Below are 26,176 nucleotides of genomic sequence, written 5' to 3'. Positions count from 1 at the left end.
AGGGTCCTTAGAAATAGGATTAACTTCTAGAGGAATGCATTAGGCACGCCACAGAAGGAGGCAGTGAGCTAACCAGTCTGATAGGTTGCTCCAACCTTCAAATCCTCGGGCTCCCCCTCCCTGGACCCCCCCTCCCCTTATTGACAGCTTCCTGTTGAATGGTGTTAGTGTATTTAGGAGTTAGAGGTTTTGTACGATCCTAGGCTGATCTCATATTCCCTTTCTGAAATTAATTCGGCTCCGCTTTACATGTTAATCCGCAGAGGATTGATTTGGAGGTCAGAGCTGCGCAGCCCCAGAAAACGCAAGGAAAGCCGCACTCAGAACGGCTCATTTCAGTTCCCAGACCTAAGCCCGCCTGCCTTTTCATTGTGACCCTCAGCCAGCTGTAGGCGGCTTGGAGGGCCTCAGAATACATCAAACACTGGGGTTTGATGTGGGCTGTAGGATCGCTGGGCTAATTAAGTTCAGCTTGGTTAACCAATTGCAGTTTGCAAATTGAACAATCGTACTTTGAAAGCTTTGGACACAATAGAACACAGAATCTTCTTTTTAGGCACAAACGGGCCCAATAACGGAGTAGCAGCTTCTGAAAGAAGCTTATGCCAAATCCACACAACTTGGATGTCTCCAAGATAGAGTTCGTTTCGCTGGTAACAAAATTCCAACCTCTTTTATTCAAAGAGTTGAGTGATGTCAAAGGCAAGAAGACCTTATGCACCGGGCAGGCAGGCGGGGAAGCCAGGGAGGGAGGGAGGTGCCCAGTGGGTGGAGGGTAGGTGAGTTTTGGAGAATTAAGAGATTTAAATTCTTCTTTGAGACGAAAATTTAAATCTTGAGCCACAATCAACCAAACAATTGTTGGGGAGCTGATCACCCCGGTACCCGGGATAAGCAGCGATTCAGAAGATGAAAGTCTGGGATCCAGAAAATCAAATTAGAGAAGGCAGGGTCGCTTGGTGAAAAGTCTCAGTGCTGTAGGGAGAGGAGGAGAAACCAGTTAAGTCCAGACCGAATAAAGATAACAACTGGTAAATCCCAAGAAAATCGTCCATGTTTTAATCTATGCCCAGTGTGTGTGCAAGCATCCTTTCCCGCTTTGAAACTAAGATGCTGTGCAAAAGGTTTGTTTGCCCCTCTTTGTCCTCTCGCTTTAATGTAATCTCAGTCTTTATAGGATGCTTGCTCTGCTCAGAGAAGTCACCTGACTGCCGGCCGCTGTGGTGTATTGGAGCTAAGCAAAGCTGTTCTTCAAGATCACTGGGAAGGAGGGCTGCCAACTAGACCTGGGGTTTTGCCACTAGATGTCTTCGTTTTGTGTGTGTGTGTGTGTGTGTGTGTGTGTGTGTGTGTGTGTGGTAGGGGGTGGATGGGGGTGGGGTGGGGGACTGGGGATGTGGATCAGTTGGTAGAGTGATTGCCTGGCATGCAGAGTTGCCCTGATTTGATCCCTGGCACTGCACAACCAGGCGGTGTGGTGTACGTGCCTAAACTCAGCTCTTGGGATCAGAGGTTCAGAGTCATCCTATACTATAAAGGGAACCCAAGCCAGCCTGGGTTGTACTAGACCCCACCCTAGTAAATAAGTAGAAGAGGGAAATAAGTTAAATCCTTCTGGAGCTCGGACATTTGGGCAGCTGTCATGGGTCCTCCGTGGAGGTGTCATCATTAAGCCTTCTTCACAAGGCACCCGGGCACGGGAAGGGACTGTCAGCTGCCAGTTTCTCTCAAACCTGGGTGGGAAGCACATATCACGGAGGGCTGACGACCTCTGGGCTGAGGCATAGGGCATCAGGTGCGGTGGCATCTCTTGAGGTCAGCCCGGGTCCTGCTGCTTCAGCCTTGTATTGAGCCATTCCTCAGTCTGAGGTAGAATCATCCTTAGGAAGGGACTTTGAAAATGGTTCTATTGCTGCTTCTGCTTGTGGGTGTGACCAATAATGTAAACAAGTTTAACGGTGGCTTTTGTACCTTTCTCTCTGGGACACTCTCTGGTGGGGGGTGGGACAGGGGAGCAGCCATCTTTAATGTGGATAGGATGATACTTTTCTGAAATTAACTATGGCGGTGGGCTGATTAGAAGATGAATTTGCATGCATTTAGGGCTGACTGGAGAAAGCCTGTGTGGGCCAGCTGGTTCTTGCCATCTGTGCTTTTCCCAACAAGTATTTCAGATAGCTGGGGCAGTGGTTGTGGTGAACAGAGGGAGGGGTGCCCGTCCGACGCGTCCTGCCGGCTTGTGTCTCGTGTTTGTGGATTGTCCACACCGTTGGAGGCTTTCAAGGTGGATTTTTGCATGTGCTGCCAGTCTCAGCAATACAGGAAGCAGAAGTGACCAAAGCTGATTCGTTTATCTGTGTGTGCGTGCGCGCGCGTGCTTCCGATCAGAACTCCTGTCAACCGTCTTAGCATTTGACAAGAGTGGTGGTTTCTCACAGCGGGAAGCTACAAGGAAACTCAGAAGAGATGAGATATTTATATTTAGCTTCCCGTCTTTTTAAGATTTGTTTATTTTCTTATGTGTATGAGCACTTTGCTGGCATGTATGTCTGTGCACCATGTGTGTGCCTGGTGCCCTGAGAAGGCCAGAAGAGGGCAAGGGCGATGTATACCCTGGGGTTGGGCTTACAGACAGCTGTGGGCTGCCACATGGGTACTGGGAATGAGGCCCAGCTCCCATAGACCACAGCAAGTGCCCTTAGCCACACAGCAGCTCCCCAGCCCTGAACTGTCAGGGCTGTCAGAAGCGGGAGGAGTTGGAATTGGGGTGTATGAGGAGGGCTGGTGCTGTGAGTGAGACCCCGGCAGGAAGTAGGACCCAATTGTGGTGGACACAGTGGTAAAAATAGGTGTCAGCTTTGGATTGGGAGTCGTTTTCTCCTTCGCCTTCTCAGAGAGAAGTCATGAGCCTTTGCCTCTGGCGGGCGACTACAGATGATCTACTCCTACCACCAGACTGACTTGCAGGCTCTGTGTATTCTACGCAGAAAGTCTGTCATATGTCCAAGCGCCTAGGTTAATGCTGAGGACATCCCAGTGGGAGGAAAGAAAGCGTGCACACTGCTCACGAGTACTCCAGAGCCTAGGTGTGCCCTGGCCATGGGCGTGGCTCCCAACTCTGGCCACCATTTATGTGTCTGAAACCAAGTCTGCCTCTTTTGTAGTTTCTCCCTGGGAACTGTAAGGAGGCAGAGTTAAATGAATTTAAATGGAGGTGGGGGAGATAAGGTTCACTGCTCACTGGCCGAGTCCCTCTTCAGATCACCTCCATCATCCCTTGCCTAGGTGGGCTTCAGAAAGTGATGAGTCTGGCGGTCAGCTGGATCCATCTCGCCTGGAAAGGGCTCAGAAGGGAAGACGCCCAGCCCCCAGCCCCCAGCCCCCAGCCCCCAGCCAGTGTCCACCTGTTAAACTAACCAGATCCCAAGCCGTGTTCAGGTTGAGAGGCAGCACGGGGGCTAGAGAACACCTTTATTGTATCCTCACCCCCTCCCCTCACCCCAGCCTTTCCTTCCCAGCCTTTTCTCTTCCTAGGCTGAATGCTAAAAGGAGGGCAAGGTGTTCATTTTTTCTTCTCCATCTCGAATATTTGTGCCCTGACTTTCCAAATCTTGTTGAATTTGAGTTTCAGATAAACACGGGGCAAATCTTTAGTGTAAGTGCACCCCATGTGCCAATTAGCCTGTATTGAGGCAGATACTTTTTAACTTGTGATAGTTTTTTTTTTTTTTTTAAACCATCATCATTAACCCATCTAAGTTGAAAATATCCTAAGTTGAAATTTTAGGGGCTGTCAAGATGTGAGCTAGGTTGCTTGCCAAGTAATTCCTGAAGGCCTGAGGTTGATCCCTGGAACCCATTTAAAAAAAAAAAAAAAAAAAAAAGGCAGGTGTGGTGGCTTTCTCTGTAATTCCAGCACTTCCACCTCAAGATGAAAGATGAAGACAGGAGACTCACCTGGAAGCTGGAAGCCTGGTCTACATGATACCTCAGAGATACGAAGACAAACCCTACCCCAACGAGAATGATGTGGGAACCAAGAAATAACCACAAAGCTGCCATCTGGCTTTACACAGGTGCATAGGCAGGGACTGTCCCAAGTGTCCCAAGATGGGGACACTTGGGACAGATAGACAGACACAGATTTTAAAAAGTGTGACAAGGAAGAAAAGAAATATTAAAAATCCTAATTTACTGAAGGAAAGAAGGAAGGAAGGGAGGGAGGTGGGACTAAATGTGTTTAGTAGGTCTGACTTAGATACATTGTAGCTTAGCATCATAGGGCGTGGTTAAAACTTGTGACTGTGGCTGCATACAGACACAGCTTGCCCTGAATCATTGCCCTAGTAATTCAGGGCCGTCCATACAGACCTTTGTTGAACGGAAATTCACGTTTATGTCAGTGTCCCATCACTGTGACAAAATGCCTAAACGATCAACTTCTAAAAGGGGAAGGTTTATTTTGATTCATGATTTTAGATGTTCTAGTTCAGTGGTTCTCAACCCATGGGTCATGACCCCTTTGTGGGGGTCAAACAACCCTTTCACAGGGGTTGAATATCAGATATCCTACATATCAGGTGTTTATATTATGACTCATAACAGTAGAAAAATTACAGTTCTGAAGCAGCATCGAAAATAACTTTATGGTTGGGGTCAGCACATGAGGAGCTGCATTAAAGGGTCTCAGCATTAGGAAGGGTGAGAGCCACTGCTCTCTTTCATGGCTGCTTGGCCCCATTGGCTCTGTGATGAGGCAGAATATAATGGCTCACCTGAAGGCCAGGAAGTGAAACAGATAAGAAGGGGTCAGAGTCCCAGTATCCTTATCAGAGACACCCTCTGTGAAAGACCTTCCACCAGTCCCCCAACCCCTGTGAGATGCCCTCACCTCTCAATACAGCCTTGAACACAGTCTTGGGGGATGATCCTGTCGTCTAGCTGGGCCTTCTGTGAAGTCTGACGGTACAGTGGGAAGAAGGGAAAGTTCCTCTATGGAATATGGGGTGTGTGAGCCGTCTTAGCAGTCATCCACTCACCTCCATCCCTCAGCGACAGTCTTGAAAGGGACGAGTTACGGTGCTTTGAGGGGTCAGTGCTGTCCCTCTGGCTTTGGTGATATGTGTGTTAGGAGGTGGGGGCTGGAGACCATGAGGGAAAATTTCTGCCAAGCCTCTAAAGACCAAGTGAGCTGGTCCCTGCTCTCCAGGGAAGTCCACTGAGTGTGAGGACATGTTTTTCCACCAGGTGCCTTTAGGTGGGAGAGCTGGCAGTTTGAAACTTTTGGAAGAGAAAAACACCCACATACGACATATGAGTGTTTTCATTTCTGCAGGTTGGGGGTTAGGCTTACGTTAGATTTAACTATTGGGCTTCTTACTGGAGGAGCCACCTGAAGTGCTGGCCCAATCACCTCATTAGGCAGAGGGCTCGCAGCTGTTTCTCCAAGAGCGCCTGACCTAACGTTTCTCATTGTTAGGTACTTCCAGATGAAGGGGTTTGACTCAAATGCCCCAAAGCAGTAAGCCTTGGAGCGGAGGTTCCAGCGTGCGCCATGACTTTTTGCTTTTAATGTCACTTAATAAGTTGTGCATACATGTTCCGCGAGGAGTTATGGGCTGCTTTGCTCATTACACACTTTCCAACTCATAATTGCATTGGCACCAAGTGCTGGCATCGTTTGCAAGAAGCCGACATGTGACTCGGTCTTTGTGACCCTCCCCATCCTTCCAACTGAAAATGGCCTCAGACCATTCTCTTAGCATCTGTTTCTACCACGTCCCCCACCCCCGGGAGGTGGACAGCCCTGGTCAGTTCTTTCAGGACTCCGTTGAATAGCTCATCCTCTCACAGGGTGAACTCTCACTGTTGGCACGATGACCTGTGGCGCACAAAGAAGTATGTCTCTGGGCCTCGGCTATGAGAGAGATTATCCAGGAAATGATGTGGTGGAAGAACTGGAAGTGGGAGCTTGAGAACCCTGGGTGTTTAGGCAGCCTGTTTGCGTTGCTTAGGACCGAGAGGCCGGTGCCGAAGATCGCTGAGTGAATTTATAATCTGCCGAAGCGACACTCTTAATACCAGGAAAACGTATCCTTGTGCTTTACATATTTGCAAGATGTGTAGCAATGACACTCAGGGATTCTTGTCTGTATGACTTGTTTCCCTTTGAGAGGGAGAACATGTTAGATGTGAAAGGTTTAATTTGTCCCTTCTCCCTCTCTTCTGTAAACCACTGTGATAAATCCTCTGTGTGTGTGTGTGTGAGTCATGTGAGTGTCAGTGTGCACCTGCCACAGCCCATGAAGAAAGCAGAGGACAGTTCCCCAGACTTGGCCTCTGTAAATTATTTGAACTTCAGAACCACATTTCTTCCAAAAAACTGAACCTGAATCTTTGTACCTATCTCAGTGAGAGGCACGAGTGCTCACACACACACACCCATATTTTTGTTCATCATGTCAGTCTCAGGGAATCTAGATATTTTCCATGGATGCCTAGGCCCCCAAGAGGGCCTCTGTCTCTCCACTGGCAACATGTTGGAGAATTTGGAACTAAGCTCTTCAACCAAATTGCCTCCCTCCCTCCATCTCTCCTTCTGATAGGATTTCATGTGTCCTAGGTTGGCCTCTAATTCTCTGCATAGTCAAAGATGACCTTGAACCTCCCTGTCGGTGCACAAGTGCACTTCAGTGCTAGGATTACAGGTGTGTGCCACCATGCCTAGCATATGTGGTGCTGAGGATTGACTCCAGGGCTCCCTGAATGCTAGCAAATACTCTACCAACTGAGCTACACCCCAGACCTAAACCTTTCTTAAAATCTGTCTTTATTATTCCCACTTAAGACTTACTACGTGAGATTTGATTTACATATAGTCTGGATTTGTTTCATGTATAAATATTTTTGCCTTCTCTTAATGGCTTCATCTAATAAAGCTTTGAATTCAAAATAGGTGAGAGAGCGCAGTTAACGTGTACCTTTGCTCCACCCACTCTCCCACTAGGCTCCCGGGACTTCCCTCACAGTTGGCTTCCATGAGTCCCATCTATCAGAGTTCACTGGACAATCTTTGGCTCCCTGCAGTGTTGTGGGTAATTTGAAACCGATGATCACACCTGATTCCTTTCCATGTTCCCTTTCTGCCTAGGTGAGTGCAAGCAATGGTGAAGGTTGGGAGAAAGAGCATTTGGTTTATAGTAGTTGGTTCTTGTACTGTGAAATGATGTACATTTTTTCTAGAGCCCTTGCTTGACTTTGTAAGGGAAGCCTGTGTTGTTGTATCAAGTTCCAGGTAGCAAAGACTGTTGTGTTATAATGTGGTTAGACATTGATGTGTCTATGTTTGCAGGTGTAAGGTAAATGTATCCTTTTAAAGTAGATCGGTTCTGTTGTGTTACAGTGTGGCTGGATATTGACCTGTATATGTTTAATGGTTTAAAGTAAATGTGTCCCCTTACACAGAGCATTTCAAAACTGGACAAAGTGGCAAATGCCTGTAATGTCAGCATTTAGGAGGCTGAGGCTGGAGGATCACTGTGAGTTTGAGGCCAGCCTGGCCTACATAGCAAGATGTTGCCTTTTTTTTTTTTTTTTTTTTTTTTTTTTTTGCAGGGTTATTTCAAAATTAGATTTAACTGTGTGTCTCCCCCTCTTTGAGTTTGGGCTCTGGGTCAGCAACGACTGCTGGCATCCCAGACGTGGGTCTTAAGCAATTGACAACTTCCATATCTGCTCTCTTGGAACACTGTAGAAGACCACACAGCTTTATGAGGAGGAATCAAATCCCATGCAGCTTTGGCTACGTTTCCAACTGCCACCACCTTGGCGGCCTGTCACCATGCTGTAACCACACCATGCTGATGTGGCTCTTCTGCCCCTGATAAAGCTGCCCCAGCCACTGCAGGTATGAGCCAGACCAGCAGCAGGGTTTTCTAAGCTGCTGCTCTGCAGTGGTTTGCAGCACTAAAGACAGAGGGAGACTGAGTAGGGAATCCATGTCTGTGAGGCTAGACATCTTACCTATGTGCTTGAAACCATGCCTGCCCTCCTGAGGCAGTAGGGGGACATCCGTCCACTGGGCTCTTGGGGAGCCCTGAGCAAAACTGTGTCCCCCTCCTCCCGGAGTGAATCATCATCCTGTTGGTCCTACTGACTTATAGTGGCTTACTTTCTTCTCTGTGGCCAGAGACTCCAGTCCCTTGGAGGCTGGCAAGGTGTCTAGTCTGTCTGTCCCCAGTGCTTCCTCTGTTATCTGGAATATTGTAGGTCAGGGTGGGGACACCAGGAATAAGTAATAACATTGGAGTGCCTCTTACAGGGGCTGTTCCTAGACTAGAGTTAACAAGTCATGCCGGCCTGGGATGGGTAGGTGCCACCTGCGAGTCACTTTTCTCTACCCAGGCACTGTCAAAGCAGAGAGAGTGGTGGAAAGAAACCAGCTTGTTGCCCTCTGCACTAATACAGGATGAGCCATGAAAACCACTCCACTCTGGATTTAATCCCCAATTTTAAGCCATGACCTTACCACACAGTAGAATAGATTTCCCCCCACATTTTACAAGTACTGGTTTAAACACTCTGGGAAGTTGAAGAAATGGTATAGTGAACAGCAGTTTATAGCACACATAGATTCTGCAGCGATTCATATTTTGACCTGCTTCGAGGAAATACTACTCCTGCTGGCTCTACCATGCTTTTTTTTTTACCAGTAAGAATTCCTTCCTGGGTGAGCATGATGCTCATAGAAACATTGGCTCGTTGGTGTCCAGTCTGTGTTCAAATTCTTCAGCTGTATGAAGTGTCTTGTGTGACTGTATACTTCTAACCGAGATGCAGCCACAGTTATGCACTGCCGTACTTATGTTTCCTTAATCAGCTTTAAAAACAAACAAACAAATGACCCTCCCCAAACAAAAAACTACACCAGCTACATTTTGAGTTGGATGCATCTTGTACGTCAGAGGTTAAGACCAAGAACTTGACTCTGTTCAGAACGCCCTGAGTAAGGAGGCGCCCCACTTACTTCAGTCTTGTTAGCATGTGAGCCTGCCCTGTTGGTGAAGGCAGTAAGTGTGGGCTCCTCCATTATACATAGAAACCGCCTTTCGGGTAAGCCATTGTGGTTGTGAAGGTCCGAGCCTGAAATGCCCTCCTTAGGCTGTGTGGTTAAGGTTTGGTCCCCAGCTGCTGCCTTGGGAGACGGTGGGAACTTCACAAGCTGGGGCCTGGTGGGTGGAACCAGGACAGAGGGAAAGGCAACTCCGAGGTTTTACTGGGTCCTGGTCCCTTCCCATCTCTCTGCTTCCTGGTGAGCATTTATCCTCCACCTCCTGGTCCTAGACAGCTGTCTCACCTCACTTCCTAAAGGAGGGTGTGGTGGTTTGAATAAGAATGGCCCTCGCAGGCTCTTATATTTGAATGTTCAGTCACCAGAGCAGTGGGACTCAATGAAGAGATTAGCAGGATTAGGAGGTGTGGCCTTGTTGGAGGGAAATATGTCACTGCGGGTGGGCTTTGAGGTTTCAAAAGCCCATGCCAGGACCAGTTTTGATCTGTCTGCTGCCTGCAAATCATGATGAGTAGCTCTCAGCTACTGCTCCAGCAACATGCGTGTCTGCCTATGTGCCACCATGCTCCCCACCATAGTGATAATGGACTCAGCCTCTGATACTGTAAGCCAGCTACCTGGTAAGTCTTTTATTTTATAAGCATTGCCTTGGTCATGGCTTCTCCTCACAGCAACAGAAGAGTGACTAAGACAGAAAATGTCAGCTGACCATGGTCTCAAACCATGAGACTTGGTTCTCCAATACAATAGCCAGCGTGGTCCTTGCCTGGATCAGTTATTTTCTTGCTTTTGTAAATTGCTGATTTTCCTTGGTATTAGTTCCCCATTCTTTACCTACTCATTCATAAAGAGTCATTTTCTTTTTTTAAAAAATTAGATATTTTATTTATTTACATTTCAAAAGTTATCTCTTTTCCCGGTTTCCCGTCTGGAAAACTCCTGTACCATCCTCCCTCCCCCTGCTTCTATAAAGTTACTCACCACCCACCCACCCACCCACCCATTCCCGCTTCCCCACCCTGGCATTCCCCTACACTGGAGCATCTCTTGAGCCTTCACAGAACCAAGGGCCTCTCCTTCCATTGATGTCCAACAAGGCCATCCTCTGCTGCATATGCAGAGAATGATCGAGGGGGGCGTGCACTCTTCCAGGACATGCAAAAGGCATCTCAAGATGAATGGGGTGAAACCCAGGAGGCCATGGAAGCTGCCTTGGCCCTGGAGAAGAGCCTGAACCAGGCCCTCCTGGATCTGCATGCCCTGGGTTCTGCCCGCACAGACCCTCATCTCTGTGGCACCTTGGAAAGCCACTTCCTGGATAAGGAGGTGAAGCTTCTCAAGAAGATGGAGGACCACCTGACCAGCCTCCGTAGGCTGGCAGGGCCACACCCAGCGCAGACGGGCACGCCCCAGGCATCTCTAGGGGAGAATCTCTTTGAACGGCTCACTCTCAAGCACAACTTGGAGGCCTCTGCGCCTCCCTCCTCTGCTCTGCACCAGCCCGCCTCAGGACCTCCAGGCCACTAGGCAGCGTTGTAACTGCCCTGGAGCCTCTCCCAAGTCTTGGACCAAGTGAAAAATAAAGCTTTTTGAAACAGGAAAAAAAAAAAAAGAGTAGTTTTCAGAATAAGAAGTTTTATCTTTTCTTTCCTTCAAGCAGTAGTTTGCAACAGTGTGCTTTTATCTAACATGATATCATTGGCTACATGATTCATTCTCTTTGATTACGAGCCCCAGGTTTGGCCAATGAGAGCCCTTCGGGCAGGTTCTCATTCTAACTCAGTGGCTCTCAGCCTTCCCAATGCTGCCACCCTTTAATGCAGTCCCTCATGCTGTGGTTCATAGCTGTAACTTTGCTACTGTTATGAATCATAATGTAAATATCTGATATGCAGGAAATTCGACCCCTGAGAAAGGGTCGAGACCCACAGGTTGAGAACCGCTGGTCTAACTCCGCCTCCCCTCTTTGGCTAATTCCTTCCTCTCTGCCACAGCAGGCTCTTCCAGGTGTATCTTGAATTCAGTTCTGTAGTCAGCCACTTTCTACTCTCTCTGCATTTCTCATTTTGCAAGGATTTGACTTCCTCTTGTCAAGGATGGTATCAGGAAACTCCTACCTCGGAGAATGACCGAGGAGAGGGGACAGCTCTTTTTAATCCTCCCTCCTCCTTCACACCAAAAGCAACGTGGAAACTGTAACTTAGTGGCTACCTTTTAGCTAGGGGCGAACAGGTGGACTGAGGTGGGAGGCACCCTCAGCACAGGTGGGGGTAGAACGACACCCAGTAAGTACAGGGTCCAGTGCAGACGACATGATGAGGGATAGAGAAAGCCATCGAGGGGAACCCCAGGTTCTGTCCCCATCCATCTTTGACTTTTGAGCCATACAGCCTCCAGGCACTTCAGAGGGATTTGAACTGTGCTTGGAGCCATTTCCTGCAAGACACAGAAATTGCAGATTGGACTCAGCCTAGGGAAATTGCCAGTCAGAGCAGAAGAACCAATAACGTAAGAAGAAAAGTAGCAAACCCCGGATCCTACACAGTTTAACACCTCAGGGTGTTTAGGAAACAAAACTAAATAAGGCACTCACTGGAACTGAGGAAGGGCAGCTCGGAGAATGGGGACATGCTTGAGTCCAGCCCGGAGGTGAGCTACAGCAGGCTCTCTGTGCTGCTAAGACACCCGCAGCCCCCACCCCACCCCCACCCTGGGCCTACAGGAAGGAGAGATGGGGGAAAAGAGAATTGATCAAACCTAGGGCTGAGCAGAAATTCTGGGGCTGAAAATACAGTCACGTTACCTGTGTGATATCTTTTTATTGGAGGACAGGAAGTGCTGGGAATTGAACCCAGGGCCTTGTTTCCCAACTCCTACTATTGTCTCAGATTAAAAAATAAATCACTTAGTAGTTATAGTTGAGAGGAAATGAATCAAGAGAAAGGGCAAGTGGAGCAGAAGGGATAATTGAAGGAATTTTGATAGCAATTTTTAAAGAAATTGCTGAAAAATAGAAACTTGTAGATACAAGATGCTCAGAGAGTGCCAAAGAAGAAAAGTAGCATTTGAAATCCAGGGGGATTCTTTCAGAGTGTTAACCTAAGACTGACAGGCAAACCTGAGGACAGAAGTAATACCAGATAACAGTGGCGTCTGATTAATTCTGGACTTCTCATCAGAAACCAGGGGAACGGAACAGAACGAGGGTGTCTCTATGAAATCCCGAAAGAGAAGTTTCAACTCTGACTTCTAGGAGATGCGTCCTTCCCGAATCAAGGGGAAATAAGAGCATTTTGGCAGACCATTGCCGTGACACAGGCTAAAGGGACCTCTGTGAAGGAGGAGAGATAATGCCAGAGGGAACTCAGGTCCTGGTGGGAGCCAGGAGGAAAACTGGAAATGAATTGTTTGTACAAAACACTGCTTGTGTGCTTTTCCCGTATTTAATTTTTCTGATTAACCACATAACTATTTAGAGCAAGGATCATTCCATGGCCTCATGGGGTTTATAACATCTGTAGATGTGGTACACGCAGCAGCTCCAGCCTAGAGCCGTCGGTACGGGCCTTTTCGGTTCTAAGGTTTCTTCATCATACAGGAAGCAGTACAATATTGACTGTGGCGGGTTATAAAAAGTTACAGCATAGACTGTGGTCCCTGGTGCAATAACCTAAAAACGTAAAGAAACACGGCTAAGAAGAGAAATTGAAATGAATATCCCAGTAATTTTTAAGAAGCAGGAAATGAGGAGCCAAGGGATACTGTTTTAATTTTTTAAAACAAGCAAAAGGAACCAGTTTTTTACAAATTAAGTCGTAACAAGATGATGAATGATCCAAATATTCATTGTAAATCAGGTTTTGGAGGGTGCGGGGAGATAGTAGGTAAAGTGCTTGCAATCAAGGATGAGGCCAGCATTGGGTCACCAACACCACTTAAATGCCAAGTGGGTGTGGCAATCCCCAGGGCAATCCCCAGGGCAAGCTGGCTAGATAGACAAACCTGATCATTCAAGTCTGGGGTTGAGTGAGAGACCCTGCCTCAGGTATATAAGGGTGATTAAGAAGACCCCTGACAACTGCCTCTCACCCACACACACGCACACATGCATACTCATACTTACCTACTATGTATGCATACTACCCCACCTGTGAATGCACACCCCCACACATGAGTACTACACCCACATGCTATCCAACCTCCTCTCTTTATACATATTTATTATTTATTTATTTACTAACCTATTTACTTTTTGAGATGGGGTGTCACTATGTAGTTGTGGCTGAAGCTCAGTCTATAGACCAGGCTGGCCTTGAGCTCCCAGACATTCCCCTGCCTCTGTCTTCCAAGTGCTAGGATTAATGGTTTATACTATCACAGCCAGCTCATTTAGATTTCCTAAATCTGTAGTGTTCTGATGTAAGACCATAAAACAGCTTGGATACATGGTCTGTTACTGTCTGTTTAAATGCACATGAGTATTGCCAGGACCTGGAAGTGCTCACCTGTGGTTCCTAAGTGATGTGAAGTCACACGAGTAGCTGACATCCCTTCTTGTCTACGAGTAGGATCACGCCGGGAAGCGCTTGACCCAGAATTTGTCCATCACACACAGCCAACACACCAGTGGCGCTTTTTGTTGTGAGGGTGCACCCCTGAGCGAGTGCCAGCAGCAGCTATACTAGTCTGTACACATGTGATAAGAAGGGACAGGCCACCAACAGTTGGCATCTTAGAGTGGACAACTATGTCTGAAAACTAGTTTACCCTGGTCTGACCTTCACAGATTTTCCTTGCTGAATACTCCATCTGTGATAAGAAGCCATGCTGCTTCTATGGGACATGAAGAATGGCAAGGGTGAAAGCGATGGTGCTGGTATGTGCCCTGTTACATGACCTTGCCGTGTAGTCATGTGTAGTTTACATGTGACCTTGCTGTGTAGTCATCTGTAGTTTACACGTGACCCTATTGTGTAGTTATGTGTAGTTTACATGTAACCTTGCTGCAGTTTACATGTGACCTTGTTATGTAGTTATGTATATTTTGCATGTGGACCTTGCTGTATAGTCATGTGTAGTTTACATGTGGACCTTGCTGTATAGTCATGTGTAGTTTACATGTGACCTTGCTGTATAATCATGTGTAGTTTACATGTGGACCTTGCTGTGTAGTTGTGTGTAGTTTCCAGGGGCTCATTATGGAAGGTCGGGCCCTGGTTCATCCAACACCTGAAGAGTCCCTCTGTGGTCAGCAGCTGTGACAGCCCAGGGACCTCTGCCTTCTACCCTTGGTACTCTCCTATAAGCCTTTACCTTGAGTGAGGTTGGCTATTGTAACTCATCCTGACAAATCAAGTCTAACACAGGTAGTACAGCTGTCATTCCTGGGTTACAAAGGAGAGTGTAGCTAGCATCTTCCTTGCTATGTCTGTCTTGCTTGCTGCCTCTTCCTCCCCTCCCCTCCTCTCCCTGTCCTCATGGACTCTTTCCCTCCCCGTCCCAGAGAGCTAAAGGGAGCCTGGAAAAGCAAGCTGGCAGGCTCTCGGAGCCATGGCAAAGCCTCCTGATTGACAGCCTACAGAGAGCTAAGGGGAAGTAACAAGCTTAGAGTTAGATCCTCCTCAGCCAAGCCTGAGGGTGGCTGTGGCCCAGGCTGACACCAGGATTACAGTGCTGAGGGAGACCCTGAGCCAAAGGCACTTAGCACAGCCCCGCCAGATCCATAGGAACTAGGAGATAATCAACAACACGCCTGCCTCCTCTTTTCTGTATTTGGAAGGAGGGGCTAGACACCGGGGCCACAAATCTAGCTTTAAGGAAGGCTTCCTCTGTAAGCAATAGGAAATAGGATTTAACATTTAAAGGGTTTAACATCGTGCTGTTTGCAGACCATTCTAGGAGCTGTTTGGGGTCTGTGCAGTGTTGTGGGGAGAAACAGCACAACCAAAAATACGTTGCTGATGGAGGAATTAGCTTTCCTCAAGTCACTTCTGTGTTCCTTCAGCAGCCCCTTCTCAAGGTGGGCTTCACCCCGGATGCGGTCACCATCACTGTAGCCCTCCTCACACCATTCCTGGTTCCGTTGAGTGCCCCCAGTGTGGAGAATTAAGCCGCAGTAAAAGTATACTGTGGGTTTTACCGAGAGGTCACGGAGCGCCCCTCTCCCCTTGGCAGTCAGCAGTGCTCTGATTACTTTCCATTTATCTAGTTGGGAGGACTCGGAGGACCAGCTGGGCCCCTGTCTGTACTCATCAAGAGTTAATTTCTGAGAGAGGTGCAGTGGTCATGAACAAGTGCAGAAGGTACCCCGGTGGTCCTGCCAGACAAGAGGGGCCCTTAATTAGCAGCAGCGTTCAATCAGGCTGCTTAACCCGCCGTGAGCTGGAGAGGTCATGTCCTTCCTGCCACCCTGCCTATAAACACAGAGCCCAGAGCCAGGCAGCCTGGGAGGAGGAGCCACCTAAACCCAAGGAAGCCAGTACAGATCTGCTTCAGGGCACATTGCTTCAGCACACATAGCTTCAGGGCATGCCTGACCTGTGTGTGTGTGTGTGTGTGTGTGTGTGTGTCCGTGTGTGTCCGTGTGTGTCCGTGTGTATGTGTGTACCTGTGTGTCCGTGTGGGGCTGTGTATGCATGTATGTGAACCTATGTGTCCATATGTGTGTATATTAGTTACCTGTGTGCCTATATGGGTATATGCATGTGCACCTGTGTGTGCACGCACGTGTGTGCCCATATGGGTGTGAGTGCATGTATGTATGTGCATCTTCATGTCCATATTAGGGGAGTATGTGTGTGTGTGGTGTATGTATGTGTGTATATGGCTGTGTGTGTGAGAGAGAGTGTGTGTGTGTGTGTAGCTGTGTGTCCATAGGGCTGTGTGTGTATATGTGTGTGCATGTGTGTGTACCTGTGTGTACATATGGGTATGCATGTCTCTCTACATGTGTGTGGAAGCCAGAGGTTGACATCTAGAATCTTCCTCTTTTGCTCTCCCCTTATATTTTGGGATGGGGGGCCTCTCAAAGAACCTAGAGTTCAAGGTTTTGGCCAGTGAACCCCTGGGACCCACCTGTCTCTGCCCCATAGTCTGGGGTTGCAGACATGGACCAACTACCCAGTTTCATTTAGGCACTGGGCATCTTACTGAGGTCCTCATGCTTGTCCGACTGGAATTGTGTGGGTCGCATGTGTGTGCACAGCCCTCAGTCACGATGAAGGCATGGAGACCAAATTGTCCATTACATTACCTGATCCTGACAGTTTTCCGAAGTGGATATTTGATCACAAATCCATTTTTGTATTAAGACTGTTTTTCTTAACCTTGTAAAAAATTTTTTAAGTCTGGGTTTTTTTTTTCCTTCTTTCTACTCTTGCTTTGGCAACACGGATACGATTCATACAGAGAAAAAGGAACTGCAGAATAAATCAGTCTCAGGATAGATCCTGCAGCCAAAACCTGCCAGAGCCAGGAACTCTGTCAGGGGAAGCCAAAGGCTGCAGCCACATGCAGGAACCTCGCCGTGCCTCGTGGGCATAAACTGGAACCTTGGCAATAAACCTTGGCTGGACACAAGGTCGCCCTGTGCGAGTACTTCTGGACTCGAGGGTGGATACTGCACGTTCCACTCATTTTGAGAAGAGAAAATGATTGCTTTTAACGTTATGTAGATTCCTCCATCCTTAGCAGAGAAAGGCTGGCACTTTAGACAGAGAAGGAGGCAGCGGACATTGTCAATAGACGGGGTGTCGCTTCTGTAGCTATCTCTGTGTCTATCTCAGCAATACCACAGCTTTGTGTACTGTGCCTTCAAGCTTGGTCAAGCCAGCTATCACCATAGCAGCTAGCGTTAGACTTGGCCTTGCTTTTGGTTAAAGGGACAGGGTTGATGTGTGCGCGTGTGTATGGAGGCCAGGGGTTGACACGGAGTCTCTTCTTCACTTGCTCTCCACCTTATTTTTAAAGGCAGGGCCTCTCACTCAACTTGAAACTGACAAGTTCAACTAGTGGCTGGCTGTCTTGCCCCAGGGATCCTACTGTTCCTGCCTCCCCATCGTTAGGCTTATAGGTGCATACAAGCACGCTACTGACAGACTGAACCATCTCCCTGGGCCCCCTCCACACTCAAGTGGCTGGTGATGGCTACTGACTGTCAAGAGCTGCCTGGCCTGCTCACACTCTCATTGTTGGGTCCTCCTGAGTCTCACGGGGACCACACTATGATCCGGTGACACTATGCCAAATCCATTGGCAGCAGGAGGGTAACCCTAAATTTAGCTTGAGTCTTTCCCAAGAGCTGTGATATTCCTGAAGTCCAGTGCAGAGTAACAAAAGGGCTTAAGATGTGGACTAGTGGCTCAGCTGGAATACTCAGGGTGTGGTGCTATATTCTCTATTTCTCAACCTGTCTGCTTTTTCTAAATGAATTGAATGCTCAAGGAGGGGCGGGGGTGGGGGTGGGGTGGGGGAATAGCTCGTGGTCGAAAGCACAATGAAAACAATGTATGGAATCCAACTGGTCTACTATGCACAGTGGCCAGTGGCGAGAGCACCCTGCCTGTGGTCCCCAGCCCTGCTGTTTCCTCTTTGTGGCCTGAGTGGCCAGATGGCATGAGTGTGAAGGGTGCCTCTTCTAGATCTCGCCCCTGGGAGCCCCAACTCTCTGTTTTCCCTCTGTAGTCAGATGGGAATATGTGGCTTCACAGGTTGGAGGAGGCCTGAGGCCCTGGGCCACCTCTTGGAGGAAAGCCATGTGAGAGCATTGAGCCACCGTGGTCAGGTTCCTTCAGCTCACATTAGCCTGCCTTGGTTTAGCATAGTTTCACCAGTAGTAACCTATGAAATAGTAGTTCTTTATATATAACTGCATTATGTATTATAAATACTATATGATGTCGTGTTAAAAAAATATATCATGTTGTTATACCACCACTAACAAAACAGAAATAAAACAACCTACTGAAATTCTTGCAAATTTCTGACAGGTGTGTTCACTCCTGAACCATTAGTAATAATGAGATTTACACGGTCGAGGTGGACATAGGGTTGTGTGACTCTTACAGACAAGGTAGAGTTAGTTTTCTTCTTCCATCTTCTGGTTTTGCTTTTTTTTTTTTTTTTTTTTTCAAGACAGGCTTTCTCTGCATAGCCCTGGCTGTCCTGCAACTTGCTCTGCGATCCACCTGCCTCTGCCTAGGGAGTGCTGGCATTTAAAGGCACATGCCCTCATGCCTGGCTTTTTCTTACCTTAATATCTATTAAAACCGAGCCATGAGACACAAAGTTTCCTCTCTGCTTCCTGGTTGTCATAGACTGTTCTTCGGGGATCATAGCATGTGGTACAGGTGCCTTAAGCTAATGGCACATGAGAACCTGATTTACAAGATGTCCCGGGGTAGAGAGCTGCCACAGTTGATTTTCAGACAACTGCAGTTGAAGAGTCAGAGGTGTCCCTGTTGTGCACTGGGTGTTAAGGTGCTTAAGAGGGGAGTTATTGGAAGGGCACCTGTGCCCTACTGACATTTTTCCCATCTGTCCTTCACCTTTCTTCTGTAAATCTGTCCAGATAAGCACAGCTTCCTGCAGGACAGCTGCATGACACAGCTCATAAGTTTTGTCCATAAGTGAGCTTCCACCAGAGCAAAGTATGCCATTGAGTCTGCCGTCACAGCAGCCATGTTGGTGGTGATGAATCTGCCACAGCTTTGGCACCTCATGGCTCCACTACTGAGCTAGATAGAACGTGGGTTGAATTCGCACTGCAAAGGAAGGGAATCGCAGTCGACGTGGAACTTCCCGTGTCGGGCAGGGGTGTCCTCATGATGGATTGCACTTTGAAGTTCTGCAAGTTAGATTGTCTAAGGTAATGAAGACAGTGTGGGAATGCGCAGTCAAGGGCTCCCACTTGTGGGGAAGCAAATGCTCTACGGAGGACAGACTGGAGAATCCCACAGTCGGGTGATCAGGAGTCAAATCCCAACTGCCACGGATGTGGGGCTTAGTTTCTATCTCTAGCAAAGAGGTAATTTTAGCCCCTCCTGCCTACACCCTAGGCAGTGCAAGGGATTAATACTTCAGTGCAAGGGGTTAATGCCTAGTCAGATGAACAAGGCATTCTGTATCAGATGCTGAGAATGTTGCCAGCAGAGAGAAAGCCCTCTGAACTGTGGTGATTCTAGTACTCTGTCCAGATTTGATGTCTGTTCCCATTGTGTTGGACAGCTTGGCGGCAGAGTGTCTGCCTATTGTGCAAATGCCTGTCTCTCTTTGTGCATCTCTTGTGCACTGAGTATTTATGGTGTAGCTGTGGCCCACCAGGCATATCTTGTAAGTGTGCCCGTTTCCACATGGACTGCTTTAGGAGGTCACATCTGCTTCTGCTGAACTTCCTCAGTCAGTGAGAGCAACCATCCTCCAGGCTGTTGCCTGGGTCCTCTTTGATGTTGATGACAGGGCATGCTGACCCATCCTACGCTCTGTGTGGCTCATGGGGAATCATGAAGGAGAATTATGTGGAACCCTCCAGCCAAGAGGAGGAGACATGGGGCCTCTCCTCAGGAAACCTGGGTCTCATTTGCATTTTTGCATGCTAGTTGCTCATAAACGGCCCTGTGCAACTACAGTCCCAATTGTGTGAGAAAACTAGATCGACATACTGGGCCTCCAGGCTAAGTTTGGGACTCTAAGGGAATCTTTGGCCTTTGGAAAATATGGTAGATCCCAATTAGACAGAGCTGCACTGGGCACTGTTGACATGGCTTGTGACAACCAAACAGTTTGCAGACCAGGGCTCGCTGGGGGCTACACTCTATGTCTGTGTTTCATCCGTCTACCCATCCATCGAATTATCATCCATCCACCATCTATCTATCCATCAATCTATCAGCTATCCATCCATCTATCTATCTGTCATCTAGTGTGTGTGTTTGTATGTTTATGAAGGTATACATGTATGCACATATATATGATGGCTAGAGGCTGACCTTGCATTTTTTTTTCTGGTCCCCTGCACCTTGTTTGTTGAGGCGTAGTCTCTCATTGCCTGGAACTTGCAAAATAGGCTAGGCTGGCTGGCCCACAAGCCCCAGAAATCTTCCAGTCTCCATGTCCCCAACACTGAGATTACAAACATGCCTCCATGCCTAGCTTTATGTGGTACTAAACTCAGCCTCCCTACCCCCAACGCTTTCTTTCATGGCCAGCACTATACTGAGTCGCTGTTTACTTTTGAGACAAGATCTCATTGTAGAGTCCAAGATGATCTTGACCTTGTTAAGTTCCTGCCTCAGACTTCTGAGAGCTGAAATTACAAGTAGGAACCCACACCTGTTTACTTTGTTACTTTAACAAAGGCTGACTACACTAGTTACCTTTCCTATGGTATCCAACCTACTATGAGCCCACACCTGGTTACTTTGTTACTTTAACAAAGGCTGACTGTACTATCACTTTTCCTAGGCTGTGCAACTTAAGGGAGGAAGCATTTGTTTTGGCTCATGGTTCAAGGGTTTTGTCAGTGTAACAAAAAAATCACAGCAACCAGAGCTTGAGGCAGTGAGTCAATGGTGCCTGTACAGTGAGGAAGAAGAGAGTAAAGATCACAGGTGCTCAGTCACACCTGTGTATGTTGTCCAGGACCCTAGCCCACTCACTGGCGCCATATGCACTTAGGGCAGATCTTTGAACCAATTCAAGATAATCTCACAGGCATTCCCTAAGGCTGGCCTACTCTAGATAATTCCTGACAGATGTGTTGGGAGGCCTGTCTCCTGGATGATTCTAGACCCCGTCAAATTGACAATCAGTATAGATCATCCCACAGCCCAAATACATTCACAGTCACTTGGGTCCATGAGCTCAGAAAAGTCCCTTCCTTGTTCCCATGTCTCTCAGTGCCTATGTCCTTTGTGGATCACTTAGTCTCTGCTTAAGTCTCTTAGCTCATCACTGTGTCTCAAATCTCTCCACTGACTTCAGGCTCTTGTGTAGATTTGCTAATTGGATATATAAACTACATTTCAGCATAGACAGCTAATCTTTACATAGCCAAGAGACATCTTAAAAATTGGCTTGACCTCGTAGGTCAGATAGTATGGTTGTCATGACGATGAAGGTGTGTAGCAGTAGAGCAGGGTAGTGAGTGTGTGCAGGCTATAAACTAATTGAATTTTGAGGAGAGGACCAGTATTTTGTTGTTGTTGTTGTTGTTTTTCGAGACAGGGTTTCTCTGTATAGCCCTGGCTGTCCTGGAACTCACTCTGTAGACCAGGCTGGCCTTGAACTCAGAAATCTGCCTGTCTCTGCCTCCCAAGTGCTGGGATTAAAGGTGTGCCATGAGGGCCAGTATTCTTGGATGGGGCAGAGAGCTATTTCAATAGGTAATCTGACAACCATATAGCTGTATAAGAGGGGAAATTTACTTGATAGTATGTAAAAATATTAATTTGTTAATTTTAGATGGACCGTAGACTAAAATTTTAGCAGGGCTAAAAGCATAGCACGAAATATTCCTGACAAGCTAAAACACATGAGCTGTAAATGAAAATAACGGTTAAAGTGACTCTCATTTAGGTTTTTACAAAAAGAACAAAAGAACCTTTATTCATCCCAGGACATGATTAAGTCCTCAAAGCACCTTCCTTTCTACTAAACTTGTACAGTGATCTGGACACCAATCTCGAGCCACAAGCTCTGGAGGATCAGCTTCGTAGCTGTCCAGGGAGTCACGTGGTTTCCCTCAGCACTGATGTGATGTATGTAGTTCATTGCCGAGTCTTTCTGATGTTAAACCGACTTTACATTTCTAGGATAAACTACTCTGTTACAGTGTGTAGCCAGAAGGTGCACTGTTGGCTTCAGTTGGTTGACACTTTATTTAGAATTTCCACATCTGTGTTTATCGCTGCCAAGTTAACCGTCTCGTTTTAGGATTGCAGTCATGCTGGGATCATGGAGCATGCACAACAAGTTCCTGCCCTCTCTACTTCATGACACAGAATGGGTGGTTTTCAGAGCTCTGGCTGTTTTGAACCCTGTTTGTGCTTGGTTACTTAAGCCACCAAAATATTTTTTTAACCTTGTTCTTAATTAACCTTTTAAATTAAAAAGGTACTTTTCTAGTTTTACTGTTTTCCTTTTTTTCCCAGGGAGTAAGCTAAATTAACTGTCCAGTTAATTTTTAATGGATATTTATTCACTCATTTATTTGACATTTATTTAGATTTATTGGGCATTTGCTCTGCACGGGGCATTATCCCCGGTGCTGGAGAGAAATGAACGGCCAGAGCGCCGCTGGTGGTTCTTCCAGAAGGGAGACATAATGTGTCCAGCTAGTAATAACTTACACCTGTGGCAAGCTGTCTGCGTCTGTGAATGAGACCTTCAGACATTTGTCTCTCAAGGAATAATCCTTTTGCATATTTGTTGAGCTGTGAATTAAGCATGGCTCTAAAAAAAATCTCTAAATATACATTATTCATCAAATATTTATGAAACCCATATACTGTTCTAGGCGAAGTGTACAGCACAGATACTGTGGAATCTGTCTCAGTCGTGTCTCAGAACACATCCTGTCGCTGTAACAAATTGCCTGGGACTGAGCAGCTTACAGAGAACAGAAGTGTATCTGGTTTGTAATTCTGGAGCTGAGGAGACCATGAGTATGATCTTGAATTCAGCAAGGCCTTCTGCTGCGGTAACGTGGTAGAGGGTGCCACATAGCATGCCTCAGCAAGTCTGTTCTCGGTAGGGCCCCACCCCCTCTCATTCTAACGACTTCTTAAGGTCTCACCTATAATTGCCATCAGTGTGAGCCTCTAACTCATAAACTTCAGGAAGACATGTTCAAACAACAGCAAGTCACTTGTGTTGAAGGTCTTCGGTGTATTGGAGGATGTGGGTGCATCGTTTACATTCGAAGGCCATGTGTCGCCTGTCCTGCCCTCTGTCCGTGAGCCCTTGACTCTCTGAGCCTCGGCAGGGAAGAAGTTCCTCTCAGCCCTTGCCTCTGTTTGCAGCTCACGTGTCCTGAAGAAGAGGCTGAGGGTGAGAGTGGAGTTCACGGAATATCCCACCGTCTCTGCTTGACTCCTCCCCCAACCCTCCGTGAAGTGAAGCATATTTCAGATTTGCAGAGCAACCATTCCTGAGGGGCCATCCACTGAGCGTGTAGGAAATTGAAAGAACAGGTGCCAGTCGGGTCTCTGCTCTCGGGTGGTTACAGTGAACAAATGATCTATGTAAAGATGGAACAAAGATCCTAGATCCTCAGCTCTTCCCAGGCCAGGACTCTTAGGCTCCTGTGATCCCATCTGTCTCACAGGAACAGTTTCAAACATGGCTGTGCATCCGTTCCCTCAGCCAGCACCGGCTCCTCTGACCACCTCCTTGCTGGTTGCCCCAAGCCCATCGACCAACTCAGGCTGGTTCCATAGAACCCCAAGTGAACCCATTTAAAATGGGGATTTCAGCTCGGACTGTATAGCCCAGGCCAGCTTCCCAAGTGCAAAGAACACATGTATGACCACACCTGGCTCCGTTTTGCATCTTATTTCACTCCTTTTTTTTTTTTTTAAACCCAGTCTCTGTTATGATCCTTACATCCCTGGCTCTGCCCATGAGCACACCTATGGCCCCAGAGGTGGGCTCCAGCCTCTGTGGCTACCGTGTTTCTCTTAAACCTACCCGGGGCCTCTGGCCTTGCTCTCAGATGTCCTCGGATACTTGCTTATACTTTTTCTGCCTATCAGAGCAGCCTTCGTGCCCATCCCTGGTCCCTCCCACTCCATGGTCATTGCTGGCCTCTTTACTCCATTCTCCCTAATTAGCCTGTTTGCCTGCCCCTCCCCCAACATATATACACTAGAATGACAGCTCCCAGGGAAAATGCAGGGTGTTTGTCCACTGTAACCACCCAGAGCCTGGGTAGGCCGGCACATGACCCATGTTCTTCCTTTCTCCCTGCACTTCAAGGAACTCAGTGGTGGCCTCTCCAGAACAGGTGCTCCAGAAAGACCAGAAGGGTATGGCTGCGCTGCACTGGTGGCTGGTCCTTCTGAGCAGAAGAAACCAGAGGGCCATGGCTGTGACTGAAACCTCAGAGCAGCCCAGTGTAGGAACAGCACCGTCCCAGGAAGGTCAAGGCGCTTCCAGTGAGAGGAGAGGGAGCGGATGGGGTGGCCCGGCACAGTGTGTGGGTAGCATCTTCTACATCCCTGCTGTGTAGCTAGAGGCAGAAACAGACACAGCTCTCTGCACAAGCCTTTCCCTGCAGTTTCCTGGTCCCGTTCCCAGTCTCTAGGCCAGGAGGCCATGTGGGCTGTCTGTCAGCTCTTCCCTAAGGAGCAATTGTTTGCTGTGGGGAGTGAGCATGCCTCTTACCAGCTGCGAGGGAGGCCCTTAGAGTGATCCCAGTGCTCCTAACAGTCACTCATCTGCAATGGGATGGCAGCAGTCCCCATCTTAGAGCAATGAAGATGAAGTCAGCAGTGGCTCCCTCAAACGGGGCTAAAGCCTGTGCATGACCATCCTCTCCTGCTCCGCATTAGCCCAAGTCACACGACCGAACAGTCAAATGTCCATGGTTCCTGTGTCCCCGCTGCTGCCGCTGTGGTGGACAGTTGATAAGCAGGTGGCAGCTGTCGGTCCCCACACAGAAGCCAAAGCCCGATTTCCTGCTGTGACAGAAGAAAAGGCTGCCTGTCCCCGGGGCTTACTGCAGGGCCTGCAGACCCCCCCCACAGGTGTCTTTCACCAGCCTCTCTCTCCTCATGGGTTTGCTTGCTGTTGGCAGCTAGTTATTGGGAAGAGGCTCAGGGACTACGTTGTCTTTTGCTGTTCTTCAGAGCAAGCTCCCAAGGGCCGTTTGCATCTTGCCTGTCTCTGAGCTTGCTATCCACAAGGGCGTTATTTTAGACTGTGGACTCCGCTGTGGGCCCCTCAGCGTGAGACCTGCAGTGTCCACCCAGCTGACCTTTTCTTTCCACGTGGGAAGAAGACACCCTGTTCTGACCTGCCTTTGTTTCTTTTTTAACCCCCGCCTATTTTCTTCATTTTTATCTTTGGCTTTTGGTTTCAGAAGCCACAGGAACAGTCCTGTATGTCTGTCTCACAGACCCTGGGGGACAGCCACGTTCCATGTGACACTGTGACACCCACTTGTGTGGCTCACGATGGCCGCCCAGCCAGCCTCTCCTGCTGGCTCTTTTCCCCATCACTCTCTATTTCTCTCACATTGAAAAAAAAAAAAAAAAAACACCTAGGGTGGGTTACATTTAATGGGGTGAGAAAAATCTACACGGTAGAAGAGAAGTTACAGGTGAGGCCAAGCGCCTCCCTCCCAGGAGGGTGAGCCATTTTCTCCTCTCTGGCTCCCACATGGACAAGACGTACAAAAGAGCCCTTTCTGTGTTTGATGTATTGCTGTTAAAAAACAAACCATTCATGTTTTTTTTTTTATTTTTTTTTTTTAATTTTTGGTTCCTACCTCTTGGCCGACCCAGCAGGAATTTGGCAGTCTACTAGGCTGTTTCAAATGCTAAGAGCCGCCTCTCTGGATGTCACATATTAGGGAGTGCTAGGGATTCTAGATGCGCTGTGGCCTGAGCTGCCATACTGCCTGGGTACTCGGGGTCCCTGGTCTCCGACACATGCATGGCAAGAGGCTTGGCAGTTGTTGATGTGTGTGTTTACAGATGGAGTTCTCTCTATGACTCCTGCATTTTGGTGAATGTTTGAATTTTTTTATATTCTTTTAGAGTTTTTTAGGGGTTACATGAAGAACATTTTTGTTGGTATTTTTTCTGGATTCCACCCCCACAGTTACCTGGCAACAGCCAGGTAGGCCTGGCCCACTATAAAAGGGGCTGCTTGCCCCCTCCTCTGTCTCTTGCTCTTGCCTCTCTCTCTCTTGCCGTCTTGCTCCTCATCTCTCCCCATTCCCTTCCCCCCTCTCTCTATGTGGCCATGGCCGGCCTCTACTTCTCTACTCTCTCCCCCATTCTGCCTTTCTCTGCCTCTGCTACCCTCTTAACTCCCCTCCCCATGCCCTGACTAAACTCTATTCTATGCTATACCTTCGTGTGGCTGGTTCCTCAGGGGAAAGGG

General features: G+C 47.9%; 1 protein-coding gene across 8 annotated transcripts in view; it reads left to right on the top strand.

Moving 5' to 3' along the window:
• The window catches only part of Hlcs (holocarboxylase synthetase (biotin- [propriony-Coenzyme A-carboxylase (ATP-hydrolysing)] ligase)), a 185,934-nt gene that overhangs the window by 135,387 nt on the left and 24,371 nt on the right, over window positions 1–26,176 (top strand). The window contains exon 7 of one of the 8 annotated variants that reach the window (XM_006522853.4): window positions 7,007–7,146. The exons of the other annotated variants lie outside the window; for them this stretch is intronic. Within the exon in view, the coding sequence (XP_006522916.1) occupies window positions 7,007–7,103 (97 nt within the window). The 3' untranslated portion in view covers window positions 7,104–7,146. Of the gene's footprint in view, window positions 1–7,006; window positions 7,147–26,176 lie in introns of those variants that run through there. 8 annotated transcript variants of the gene reach the window in all.

The sequence above is a fragment of the Mus musculus genome, chromosome 16 (assembly GCF_000001635.26).
Source record: "Mus musculus strain C57BL/6J chromosome 16, GRCm38.p6 C57BL/6J".
Lineage (NCBI taxonomy): Eukaryota > Metazoa > Chordata > Mammalia > Rodentia > Muridae > Mus > Mus musculus.
The sequence above is the reverse complement of the archived record's forward strand: the minus strand, read 5'-3'. Positions and strand labels throughout refer to the sequence as shown.